The sequence below is a fragment of the Ornithodoros turicata genome, chromosome 10 (genome assembly GCF_037126465.1).
Source record: "Ornithodoros turicata isolate Travis chromosome 10, ASM3712646v1, whole genome shotgun sequence".
Lineage (NCBI taxonomy): Eukaryota > Metazoa > Arthropoda > Arachnida > Ixodida > Argasidae > Ornithodoros > Ornithodoros turicata.
This window is the reverse complement of record NC_088210.1, coordinates 20,615,922-20,629,293: the sequence shown is the minus strand read 5'-3', so window position 1 is coordinate 20,629,293 and position 13,372 is coordinate 20,615,922. Positions and strand designations below refer to the sequence as shown.

At 48.7% G+C, this 13,372-nt stretch overlaps 1 protein-coding gene across 1 annotated transcript in view; it reads left to right on the top strand.

Moving 5' to 3' along the window:
* Nucleotides 1-11,224, top strand: part of LOC135369761 (uncharacterized) — a 32,200-nt gene extending 20,976 nt beyond the window's left edge. Inside the window, exons 14-28 of the mRNA XM_064603278.1 lie at nt 893-1,317; nt 2,359-2,462; nt 3,159-3,296; nt 4,311-4,460; nt 6,667-6,782; nt 6,929-7,068; nt 7,717-7,819; nt 7,895-8,029; nt 8,288-8,407; nt 8,765-8,845; nt 8,932-9,039; nt 9,108-9,288; nt 9,356-9,517; nt 10,757-10,894; nt 10,977-11,224. Of these exons, the coding sequence (XP_064459348.1) occupies nt 893-1,317; nt 2,359-2,462; nt 3,159-3,296; nt 4,311-4,460; nt 6,667-6,782; nt 6,929-7,068; nt 7,717-7,819; nt 7,895-8,029; nt 8,288-8,407; nt 8,765-8,845; nt 8,932-9,039; nt 9,108-9,288; nt 9,356-9,517; nt 10,757-10,894; nt 10,977-11,177 (2,302 nt within the window). The 3' untranslated portion in view covers nt 11,178-11,224. The remainder of the gene's footprint in view (nt 1-892; nt 1,318-2,358; nt 2,463-3,158; nt 3,297-4,310; nt 4,461-6,666; nt 6,783-6,928; nt 7,069-7,716; nt 7,820-7,894; nt 8,030-8,287; nt 8,408-8,764; nt 8,846-8,931; nt 9,040-9,107; nt 9,289-9,355; nt 9,518-10,756; nt 10,895-10,976) is intronic.
* The last annotated feature ends 2,148 nt before the right edge of the window (nt 11,225-13,372 follow it).

The window sequence follows — 13,372 nt, the reverse complement described above, 5'->3', positions numbered from 1 at the left end:
GTGGCATGCCTACACTGGTAGACTCAGCACATCGAACATATTACTTGTCTCGAGAAATGGCCCCGTCCTTGCTTTATTATCGAGTATGTTTCGAGTGCGGCACGCAATGAACGCTCCGCGTTCGACCAAGGCCGGCGCCCATCTTAACGTGAGCACGTGCCAGAATATACAACTCGACCAACCCATCAACTTACATGCGAAGGACGCAAATTTCCACTGGCTTCCTCGGTGGCAGTCGGGGAAACGCTCGCTACACGGAGGCGCTATCAGGAGTCGTTGGTTGCTCTGCCGCCACGGTGCGGGATCAGCCGAGTTCACCGCAACCGGATTACAAGCACAGCTACCGCGTGAGGGCGCTTCCTCGTGACGTCGTGCATGATTGAATGTCGACGACCTAGTAAGGATCAATTGATGACTACAGCTTGCGGCGTCACTTGATGAAAAACAAGGTACGTATCACACCCTTACACTTTCTGGAGCGTATTGACAATGCTGAAGAAAGTGCTACCATCATAGGCCACCAGGCTCCAGCACGGTCGCGAGAAAAAGAGATTGAGAAATCCCTTTTTTTGTGGTCACGGCTTGGATGCAAACATTTCGGCACCAAATATATAAGGACTAAGAGAAGGATTGCAAACTGTGCACGGCACTTTCAGGGAACTTCGCCCTGACGTCTTAAAATCAGAGCGTCGAAACGAAACGAAAATAACCGTCATTTTTCGGCTGAACCGGATCTGAACAGAACCGATATATCAGCCGCTATATATTGGAGCTGAATCAGAACCGAACCGAACCAAGAAATTTCGGTTACCGGTTCAAATTACGGCCCAGAAACATTGAAACTATCTATTTGAGGTCTTTCGACCTTTTAATTCCCTTCGATGTTTCTCAGAGCTGACTTTTACGGCTTGCTTAAAATTACGCTCTCTGTGATGGACAGTAGAGCAACAGCACTTGCCAGCAGCGCAAAAGACCGTGGAGCGATCGCTTTCAGGACTCAAATGCACACTGCCTCCTCATGGGTCTGCATCAGGGTTGCGGAGTTGCTACCCAGCACGGTTACCGGTCCCTTTTCTTTTATTGATGGAATTAAAGGAATGGAATGGGATTGCCAAGCCATTCCAGCGGCAGGAATTGGCCGTACCTCTTCATTCGGAGGAATTGAAAGGAATGGAATTATCACAAATCTCCATTCCTCGGAATGGGATTGGAATGGAATGGGTGATCCCATTCCGCAACCCTGGTCTGCATATGGCATCCGACACTCTGGATTCCTATATGTCGGTGTCGAGCCAGTGGCAAAACCGCGGGAGCTGGGTAATTATTATTCTGCATTTTCGGGAATTCAGTTGTCAGATTGGATTGGATAGGAAATGAAAGAAAAATATGGAGATGTTAGTCCCGATCCAGTCAGGACTGGCTACTCCAAAACGCGTTTGTGGGTGGAGCAATAGAGTCTAAAAGAGAGAGAGAGAGAGAGAAAACAAACAAACAAACATACAGGGAAGAGGTCGAGTTCTCAGACTTTTCCAGCTTTTAATCCGACGTGACGGTGGCGTAAGTCAGGGAGTATAAACGGGTTATACTGCGTTTTACCCTAATACACAAGCATCCGCATCTAGTGGTTTATCCAGAATCCCAAACATGGAGGGGTGTTCGAAAAAAAATGGGGGGGGGGGGAGAGCATTATTATAGTTACGTCGTTACAGCTTAACATATCATTACCGCCATGTGTCTAAACCTGAAATCACAAACACACCCTCTGTATAGGGGATACACAGGTGAAAAAGTTAGGGAGGAGTCACTAACATTTGGGGGGTGTTATGGGGTGTAGGGTTGGGGGAGGGGTCTGGATAAATCACTGTCCGCATCAAGAAGATACGAAAGGTCAAACTATGTGGTATATGCGCTTCGCCACTGGTGAGTGCATATGGCAGATGCAGTTCCAACGGGAGGTCGTTCTTCGAAAAAAAACGGTGTCACCCGTGTCCACCGTGCGAGAGATTGCGAGACGCACACTGGCTGGCGCAAGGCATCATTCACGTTTTTCCCGTCGGTTGTTCCGCTGTGTCCTCCGACAAACTGGCATTGAACGCATCCTCTTTTTCAGAGGCTTCGGTGAAACGCACAAACGTCGCAGGCACATCCAAGCAGACCTTGCAGCATATACGTAACGAGTGTCCCGTTTCTTGACACTCTTAGCGAACTTTGCACTCCCGTGTAACTACACCACTGTGTTGAAGTCCGACAGCTTCTACGCGCAGTCACGCTCGGAAGTAAGTGTGTTTTCGTTTCGTCTACACACGTAAAACGCACGCCAGAGGGGGTGTACTTTTCTACTGTTTAGTGCGCGGTAAGGACAGTGTTCCAACTTTACCGTTAACAAAATGTGCGGGAAGCTGACAGAGGTCAAAACCGGCGTAGCGTCACGTCTCGACGCCGTGCTACAAAAATACGAACAGGTAAGCCATAGAACAGGGTGGTCACAAACGCGTCTCTACGAGGAACCAGTGTGTCTTTCACCTAATGCAATATTGAATCACCAACGACAAAGACGTAATAATATCGACACTGTAATTTTCATATCTCATACTTACCCGTGTGCACGGGGGTAGTGGGCCACAATTAAGTGCCAAATATCCTCAACAATCGTCGCTACATGTATTTGTTGTTGTTGTTCATAAGGAAACCTCCTAACGATAAAACTTCAAAGCGAAACTGAATAACGAAACTGAAGTAGCGAAATGTGGCGCTGGGGCTCCATTAACAGTTGGGGGGTGCCCGAATGTTGACGCCAGATTAAAAGTACCAAGAGCAGCACGGTCTACGTCCGCGAATAAGAGAATGACAGCCGATGAAAACGGAACTTTCTGGTGTGCCATTAATTGAAGCATTCATGAACCACAGTTACTTGTACTACGGTGTATCCGCTGACCACTGTCCACGGTGGCTAAATGTTTCACAGTGGTTTTAAGTGACTTAGTTTTATGAAGGTTTAGCTACGACGGTAAGATAGTTTGTGGGTAAGTAACTATAGTAATTACTTTAAAACCTAGGTCTTCAAAAATTACGGCGTTCTCGCAAGAGATCGCAGTAATAGCGACTGCAGTAGTATCGGATGTAGCCTTACCGTTCTGACAGCCGTTTCGACCTTCCAGGGTACTCTCCCTCGAAAGTATTATCCTGTCATCATGGTTGCCTATGCGCTGTCTTTCCTGCGGAAGTTGTGGAGGCCGTTGTTCCTCGTGGGCGTGCCTTTCTGTCTTCTGCCATTGCCACTGGCCCTCGGCACACAGGTAACATCTGCATTGATAATACAGACGGGACAGATGGTTCAGTACGTAGCGAGGCAATATCAAGTGCGTTCACACGAGTGACGTTTCCCAGAATACCCCAGCGGAAGATGCACAAAACGTCATAGATTTCTGCTGCGACGTGAGCGTGTTCTTCTAACCATAGCGAATATCCTGCAGCGCACCCACAAGTCATTTTGTAGCAGACGACAAGGCTTGATGGTGTCGTCTGCTATGTGCACAGGACGCGTCACCCCGATATTCCGGCGCGGCCCGCATGCTCAACATCAGACGCGCGGGAATTTTCGCCCAGTGAGCAGTATTTTGCCTTTTCTTCCACTAGAATATTCCATGGGTCTGTCGCTCGTGCGAATACACGGATAGCGCAGCACGTCACAGGACCGACGAGCGTCCCCAGAGTTCTTCAGCGGTGCGAAAAACGTCATAGATTTCTGCTGCCACACAAGCGCGACCGTTCAACGTCATGTGTTTTCGTACCTACTGCTATCCCTGGGAAATATCCTGCGGCGCAGCCAAGAGATGTTCCATAGCAGACGAAAAAACAAAAGAAACGAAAAAACAAAAAAACGCTCGAACACTGAAACACGTTCCCGACATTCCAGGCACCTTGCGTATGCTCAACAAAACACACAGCAGAACGTTTGCCCCGAGAGCAGCTTTCTCTCTTTTTTTTTTTTGCTTTCTCTTCCAGTAGAATATTCCGTATGGATGTCGCTCCTGTGAATACAAGGACAGCGCAGAATATAGCGGACCGTATTGTGATTGCGTTGTCGTTCTATCTACCGTGCTGGCGCAGAGAGGGGGCAGCGTTGTTTTGACGGCGCAAAGCGGGTCGCTTGACGGGCGCCTATTGTGGGAATCATGCAAGAGGTTTCATGTTTTCGTGAACATCTAAAAACACGGAGAGGGAACGTCCCATACGTAGTGACACTTACATCGGCTTTCGAACGTGTTTTGTGTGTCGTCACGCAGTGCAACATTTGCTGTTCTTTCTAGGAGGCATGGTGCGCTTTCGTAATGATGTGGATGGCCTTGTACTGGATGACGGAAGCACTTCCATTACCCGTCACATCGTTCATGCCCGTTTTACTATTCCCCCTTATGGGAATTTTGTCATCTGAAGAGACCGCAAAGGCCTACCTAAATGTAAGTTCCCCCAAGGAGAAAGAAATGACGCTGCACGCCGAAAAGCATATTGCATTTGCCTTTCGAAACGAATCCGTCACCAATTTTCTTTTTCGCTATCAAGTTTGGGAAAACCCTGGACGGCTATACGATAAGTGAACCGTGTTCTGAGTGGTCTGATAACGTGAATCTAGCTCCGCTTTCTTTCCAAACGAAGACAGGTCAGGAGAATTACGCAATGGTGAAATCTATTGGTCGTTTTGGTGCAACTGCAACGTTCGTCCCGTTTCATTGGTCCTTCCGTTCACCCTGTGTTCGTTTACAGTGATCCCATACCGGTACACTACACTGCGCTGGACGAAAGCGACCGTTGAAATTCGCTATAAGCGACTAAACAAAATGATAAAGCTTACCATAGGAGCAATCCCCGCCCTTGCATGTTCCTCCGCTGCCGAGCTTGTGCACAAGTCGGCCATTTTACGAGCACTGTAAAGAAAAGAGCCTCCTGGAATTTCTTATCGCTTCGCAATGTGCAAGACAAAATCATGGAAAACCACCTGAAACATTTGAACCCTTGTGCTTGTGACTCGTAAATATACGATCCCAAAGTCCATGTCTTAAGCGATATGCAGATACGGAAACGCGACCTCTGCCAGCAGGCATGGCACGTGTATGGCAGCAGAAGTTATGCAACAGTCTCGGCAGAACAACAAAATGAGGCACCAGCGAAAAACAGTCGCGCTCAAGCAGCGCCACCTATATAAACAAAGCCTGACTGCTTAAACGACAAGAAGTAACCAGTATATGAGCCAGCCAATCACAACCGTGCTTTCGGCGGCTGTAGCTATGGAGACGGGCTGCCAAGCCACTGGTAGCCACATTAAGCCTATGTTTGAGATCGTCTGCGGCGCTTGGCAGACACCCCGGCTTTATATGTTCACGTGCGAAGGCTAGATAATTGGAGTACATTAACACGTGAGGTGTGTGAGCCTATTTGTGTGAGTCTTTGGAGTCTTTGCACTTAGGCATAAAGTGAGCCAATCGCCAGCCAAGATGTCAGCCAATCACCGAACAGGATTTTGAAGCACAGGATTTTTTGTGGCTACTATTGGCTACCCGTGTGGCCGATGGCGGCTCGTATCCATAGCTACGCCCGCAACGTTCCAGAACTCACCCTGGTCGACCCGAGAGTTGAGGGTAGCCACTCTTTACGTCACGACCCGCGTTCCTAAAATGGGTCGCTTATACCTGAGGGCAGCGACTACGGATCGACTCGCGCTACTCCCTGTCAGCTGGGGTAGCTAAGAGTAGTGATGTCAGAGCTGTCGTCTGCATAAAAATCTATGGTCGTCTGCTTTTGCTGCTGCTCGTCTCGGCTGCATCATGGAGGACGCCCGGAAATTCCAGTGCGGATTTTGTGACCTGATGTTTTATTCCGAGCAACATGCACAGAATCATACATACTACACACATCAGCTCGTTGCATGTGAAGGTCGAAAGCTGCGGACCAGAACCGCGCTACTGTTTCCCAGAATTCGCGGCAAATACCCCTAACACATTACGTGAATGCTTTACGAACACACGCAGATGACCACATACCGAAGTCAACACCGTCACACTAAAGCGATGCAGCGGCCAGCGGTTCAGATGTCCCGGGGCCCAAATGTCACTGTCGTCTGCTGTCACCATGGTACTCGCGCTCGTTCGACAACCTGCCCGAGGGTTCCCCTACTCTCATGGTCACATAGTACAACTCTGTCACGTGACCAACTCCTAGTAGAGAGTTAGTTCTGGAACGCAAATACCCAGTGCAAGACACCGATTTTGGCGGACTCTTAAGAGCCTCATAAGTCTTAAGGCGGAGTCTTAATTGTTGCGTCACGTCGATCATAAGCGATCAGGCTTTGTCTCTAAGTCGTGTCGATCTAGGTAGCATTTTCCCAACACTTGCTGTTGCTCGGTCTTGCAATATGCGCAAGTGACGAAAGTGCTCGGTTGGAGTTCCTGTCAAAACCAAGCTCTCTCGACGAAGCAAGAAAGAGATCTGCAATGGCCTGTAATCTGTAAGACCAGTGAGACATGCATTCTACGCTGGGGAGAAGAAAAAAAAGTCACTAGCGGTGTAATAAGGCAATTCAAGTCACGCTGTTAGAACCCAATAAACAAATGCAAATAAAAAAGAAGTACGCAGGAGCAAGTCAGATGCTTTCTTTTTTTTTCTTTTTAGGACATCGGCATCATGATAATCTGTACATTAATCATAGCTGGAGCAGTGGAAACCAGCAATCTTCACAAGAGAATCGCTCTCAAGTCTTTACTAGTGATCGGCACGAGCAACCTCAAGTAAACGTCAGATATCTACACTTACCTTACGTAAAAGTAATCCAACTGATTCCTAAAATGACACGTAATGATTCTTAATTGTTTCGTAATTTTTAATGATTCGCAAAGAATGATTGCAGCGCTGACAACGTGTATTGTCCCTGCAGGTTACTTCTCGGGTTTATGCTCGTGACCATGTTCCTATCCATGTGGATTCCGAACACAGCTTCCACGTCAATCATGGCGCCAATCGCCATGGCTGTCGTAGATCAAATGCAGGCGACGAACGTGAATGAAGAGATCGAAAGTAAGTACATATTAGGTAAAATGCCAAGCTTATATGGATCGTTTTCTCGACGGACCGTCTCCCATACAGTTCCCTGCAATGCTTCTGCACGTTTCCTGCAAGGACAGGAAACGGAAGCTAAATCAGCAATTGTAATGCAACTAGTCTACTTGAGTGGCGACAGTAACGAAAGTGCATCGTGTGTTTACGAGCAAAGACAAACGCAGGCCCGGTCTTTGGTCTGCACGCGCGCTGCGTTCCCTTACTCTCATTTGGAGTACTCTCATCCGAGGTGAGTGAGCTTGACGTCAGTTTATGACCCGCATGGAAGGGCCAATCAGGTGCCGTGACGTCAACGGCGGAGTGGCCGGAGAGTATACGTGGTAAGCGCCGCGCTTTCCCAGTAGCAAACGAATTTGGTGCGACCAATGAGCTATCTTCTACCTACGTCACGAAAGGAGACTCTGCAACCATCTCACTCTCCACTAATCGCTATACTTTCACCATTTGCCGTTCGAAACCGAACGAGCAGATCGATTTCCTTTTGCACTGTGAGCTTGCGCCACCGTGGAAGTCCGACGGCCTGCCGCCGAGAAAACGCTCCACGCGGTGCACCCTAATTCAAGTATATTTTGTTTGAAGAACAGTACTAAACTACGTTTCTTTCAGACGGAAAACTAGACGTCGTCTCGATGGACGTCATAGGTGGTCACGATGAAAGCGGGAAAGAAAACCAGGATCCACCGAAAGCTGCGATACAGATCCGCAAAAGGTATGTTTCATGGCGCAGGGCCTTATTAATATAAATCCGAATGACGACAGGAATTTCTTTTTTGTTTTATTTTAGGGAGTCGTCAGAAAGTGGACAGGATAAACTGCGCAAAATGATGCTTCTATCGGTAGCATACGCAGCCAACATCGGTGGAACAGGATCTCTCATTGGAACCGGGCCAAATTTGGTACTGAAAGGTGTAATAGAAATGTAGGACATTTTAATTTCTTCGTCTATAAACAGGACATTCTCCTCTATAAACGTCCCTATTTAAGTGTCGTGCAGTTCCGAAGGATTGTTGGTTTATGTTCATCAGGACAAGGAAAGTGAAAGCGGATACCGTCAACGTACCGACACGGACATGCTCTTGTGACGGGCGGGGAACATCTATACAGCCCTTTCAAATATTCCCTGTCATACGGGATATTAGTTTACTATATTGAACCATATTGACCGTTGTTCCCACAGGCGTTTTCCAGAATGTGACCTCGTTACATTTGCCTCGTGGATGCTCTACAATGTTCCCCCCATGTTAGCCTGCGTCCTTCTGGCGTGGCTCTACCTCCAATGGTTCGTCAAGAAAGCAATGTGAGCAGACATTGAACTTTACATTTGAGTTTTAAAAAGCGACATCGCAACCGGAAGCACGCGTGCTACAGTTACTGCAATGTATTCGAAGCTGATAGCGTCCTACTGACAGCATTCATATGCGAGTGCTGAAGTCGACGTTCCTTTCAATAAGGAAGCTAGGTTGCTAGATGTGGTAAGATCTCTCGTTACAGGAAGTGTGGTAAAGAAATAGGTGTAGAGTTCTCCGATATGCAATGTTTCGCTGGCAAATGTAGTTCACATACGCGACGTTGCACGCATGGAGGCACTGCTGTCGCTGCCAGAAAACCGAGAAGACATAAACTGCTTGCTCACATATTCGTTTAACCCCCACAGGAAGGACTCGCGGCGCCCTGCATCGGAAGACAGTGTTCGAGAAGAAATTAAGAGACGGTACAACGAATTGGGTACCATGAGGTGTGAGATATCTCTGTATACTCATTGATAGGTAACGGTTACCAAACGGGCAATCCAGGTAACTGATGGGAGGTTCTCATATCCAGTTTTGCAGAGACCGTTGTGGTTACACTAATGGTGATCATGGTGGCGCTATGGTTCACCATGCGGCCTCGGTTCTTTCCCGGTTGGGCTGACGCCCTTCCGCATGGGCAGTGAGTATTCTAAACACTGCGGCTCCAACGAGAAAGATGTAAAATTCTTTACTTATTCTGGTTTCAAGTAAAATCAAAGGCACGGTTCCGGCGATGGCGGTGGCCCTCGTACTGTTCGTGATCCCCAGGGACCCGCGCAACCTCGCAACCAGCCCACCGATCATGACGTGGGAAACAGCGAGCGCCAAGGCCCAGTGGGGCGTCATGATCCTCATTGGAGGAGGTTTAGCGCTCGCTGCGGCTTCGGAGGTAAGTTACGGCGACGTCAATGACCCGCTCAGTCTCCCAGGTTCTTCACGGACGAGCTCTTGCGCAGAAATCTGGCCTCTCAAGACTCCTGGCTGAGAAGCTGATGGTGATGCAGGCGTTGCCAAACGCGCTGACGATGAGTCTGCTCTGCACCGCAGCGTCATTCCTTACCGAGATTACCAGTAATACGGCAGTTATATCCATTATGCTGCCTGTCGTCTGCAGTATGGTAGGTACAAATTTATGTGAAAGTACTAACAAAAAATTTAAACTGCGACTCAGAGCTAAAATATTCGCTATTATACCACGTGTTATAAATCAGTCTGGCTCGCAGACTTACTACGCAAAACAGAAACGCCGTCAGTGGACTTTGCTTCCACGAATTTTTCAAAGAACCCACAAAATCTCATAGTTTCCGATTCTCCAACGGTGAGTGAAGTCATCAAGATCTCTGACAGCTGTCTTTTAATATGGGCACGCCCATCTTCCCGTTCTCCTTACTCCACCTCACGTTGGAAGATTGCCAGCAGCTGCAGCAACGAGAGGTGACGTCACAAAGTTGTCGTAATGACGCACACAAGGGGTGCGTTAAGTAGGCGCCCCGGAGCGAGAGTGTTTCAGACTACACGAGCGCCACTCGCGCACCCGAGAGTGTGAGACTCCGTGCCGCTTTTTCGAGCTCGCGTTTCAAATGCGTGCATGGAAGCAGACGACGAGCGCCCGGATGCTTGAGATTTTCCATGACGTAATTCCTGTTGAGCGGCGCCAGGACGACCTTCGAAGTATGGGCTCGGAGGCAATGTACGGACTGTCTGTGTTACCCAATGCTCCGATTTCACTGTAATATTTTTATAACTGTTATCATGCTGTTTTATTAGTGGACAACTTCCACACGGATATCGACGATTATTCACGTGAAATGCAGTGGTTTAATGCAGACATCTTCACGCTATGCAGCCATCTTCATACTAAACATCTCCTATCGCGTCTGTTACAAGTTCCCATCTTTTCCAATTCATTCGCTGTTACAAGGAAAAGTCTTCAAAACCGTTGTCGTTTCTTTCAACATTGCTATAGGTTCAAATTAAGCCAACGTGTCCTCCGTCTGTGCACTGCATGAGCATACAACAGGAAGCGTCATCAGCGATCGAGCAGTGTAACGCTCCAAAGTCACTTTTCCCTGTTTAGTGGCCGCTCCGAGTGTCTCATACTCCCCATTTGAATGCGCCAAAAGAGGGGCGCCTACTTAACGCACCCAATGACGTCATGCTTCTCAAGACTAGATATTAATTTTATGATAACTTTCCCGTCACGCGGGGAAACAATATTTTGGGACAACATAGTGCGGGACAAGCAGATTGTGATGACATATAAATTAGCTAGAATTGTGAAGACGCGATATTTAGTCCTTCATTGGCACTTTAAAAAGTCTTCATTCTATAATGCGTTGGTTTTGGCTTTGGCCTAGGCTTTGGCACTACGCGTCCACCCGTTATATTTCGCAATGCCAGTGACGATTGCCTGCTCCTTCTCCTTCATGCTTCCTGCTGCAACGCCTCCCAACGCTATCGTCTTCGGACTCGGAAACATGAGGATACCGGACATGGTAAGCCCCAGGAAGTAGATGTGGTTGATGTTTCCCTATCGAGATGCACTTGTGTGAGAAAACATTACTCTCTGTCTCGCAGGCAAAGCCAGGATTCGCTATGAACATAATTTGTGTCCTCGTCGAGGTCGCAGCCATTCATATGCTGGGAATTCCTATCTTCGGCCTCAGTTCTTTCCCTTCTTGGGCCGAGTCTGACCACAACATCACCGTCCCGACAACTTCACCGGAACATTTTTCAGTGCCTGCACTCTACTCAGCGAACAATTTCACTCTTGTATGAGTGGTGTAATATAGCCAGTTATATACGAAGCCTAATGCTTGAGGGCATTTTGGTGTATTTGCTTAAAATTTCTACAAATGTATATGTACGAATGTATAAAATTCGTCGACAGATACACAATAGATGTCTGTAACACACACGAAGTGAAACGGTAGGAAAAATAACTGCACAGTATTTGCATGATGGTCAGCAGTGACGCCCCCGTAGACGCCGGCACTGGGGAGGACAAATCTTGTCCAGCAGTCGGGTCGTACAGGTTGAGAGAAAGTTTTTTGGTGCTTTTTCTTCGGTGTGACACCCTGGCGTCCGCCGGAACCAGGTGAGTTCACTGTTTTGGAGGGGTGGAAGTGTGCACTGTTGGCGACACACAGCGGTAGCTTCCACTTCCCAGGCACTTCCGCTTCCAAGCGGCAAGCTTCCGCAAGCTTCCGCTTCCCAAGCGACACCGGAACTACCACTGCGCGTCGCCAACGGGCACGTTAGGTTCGTGCTCCGGGAACATTCCCTCTTTCAGCGGATCACAACACCTCCAAAGTGACTTCCGGTGCACGTTCCCTGGTACACCCTGCGCACCCCTTCTTCGGTGCTGGGGAACCACAGCACGCTGGGGAAGAGCGGGGCCAGTTCCGGAGCGTGATGCATGTTCCGGTGTACTGCCTTTCGAAATGGCGCAACCGTTGCAACACGTTGCAACCCCTTTGTGTTTCCGGAATCATCGGATGTCGGCGGTAAATAGTTATAATATTATAGAGGACTGCTATGGTCTACTGCTATGTTTACTTAAAAGCAGACGGCAGAAGAAATCTCGATAGGTGGCGCGCGCTCAGCGGCTCTGGCGCTCGGCTTCCGGATAGGCTCACAAACACTATTAAGTGGAGACACCAAGGGTACGTTCCCCTGAGAACCCGGGATATGGCGCTCGGGAGCTTGCCTAACGCGCCCAACGGCGCACCCTTCCACCACTCCGAAACAGTGAACTCACCCGCTTCCGGCAGCCGCTAGGGTGTCGCACCGAAGAAAAAGTACGTCGCCGGTCGCCCGCGTGTTCCGTAAACTTTTGTCCCAACCTTTACTAATGAGAGAGACGAAGTCAGGGCGAGTCGGCGGGCTTAAAAGGATGGCAGCAAGCGGAAACCCATCTATGAAACCGATACTACTATGTCCGGCATCGGCCGCCAATCCACTTGGCTATTTTTTTTCGTCCAAAATCTGCATAAACTATCCTTCTAGATCAGCGCTGCTTCCGCAGCTGTAGAAGCTCCGGCGGCGTGACGTCACTCACTAACAGGAGGAGTGAGACAGCGGCGCTGAGAGGAGGAGAACGGCGCAGTCCAGACGTGCGCACGGCCGCGACATTCCGTTTCCCAAGGCCGTTCTTTGATTGTTGGAATCAAGGAATCGAGGTGTTGGTGGAAGCAAGGAATCTTCGGTTTCCTTGATCTTTCGAGCGTTGATGCGCTGCTCAGACGTTTACCGGATGACAATGTTACATTATCGTCAGTCATACTCATACCCATTAAAGACGGCGGCCACCAGTATTCATCCCAATGGGAAGAGCGGTTTTGGCAGTCCACCCCTGTTGGTTCGTCGCTGGGAATGAGGCTAAGGAGCGCACGGAGACTGATGGACGAGACAAGACCACTTTACTGTTTACAAACAAAAGGCGCCATCGGCGCATGCGCGGGGTTGGTGTGAGCAAAACACGCTGGACGCAGCGTGCGAATGCTTTCCGCAAGTGCGACATCGCGTTGCTCTGCTACACCGCTCTCTACTGTCTCCTTCCACAATACCCGAATAATTTAGAGCTCCGAAAGAATCAGACAAGTGTTGCTACAAGGCAAAGTTGCTTATGAACGGTATACAACATGACGATCCCTTTGCGATGCACATCGAGAACTAGACAGCCCACCCACAAAACATGCCGCCGATCAGGATCGCATTGTAGTTTATCTAATATTTTCGCCGGGCCAGTTTACTATTGACACTGTGCAAGCATACAAGACACTGGAAGAACAGTTACTTCACCTTAGGCGAGCAGTTTGATTGGGGCGTTCCTGAAAACAGCGCTGATGTGGTAGCGTGCACCGATTGATGGGCGACGTTCATTTGTACACAGGTATCGTGAGGGGATCTCATAGAGGCGATGTCAGGGAATCTTTCCGTTTAACTGATCAAAACGATTCACAGTCAAACGA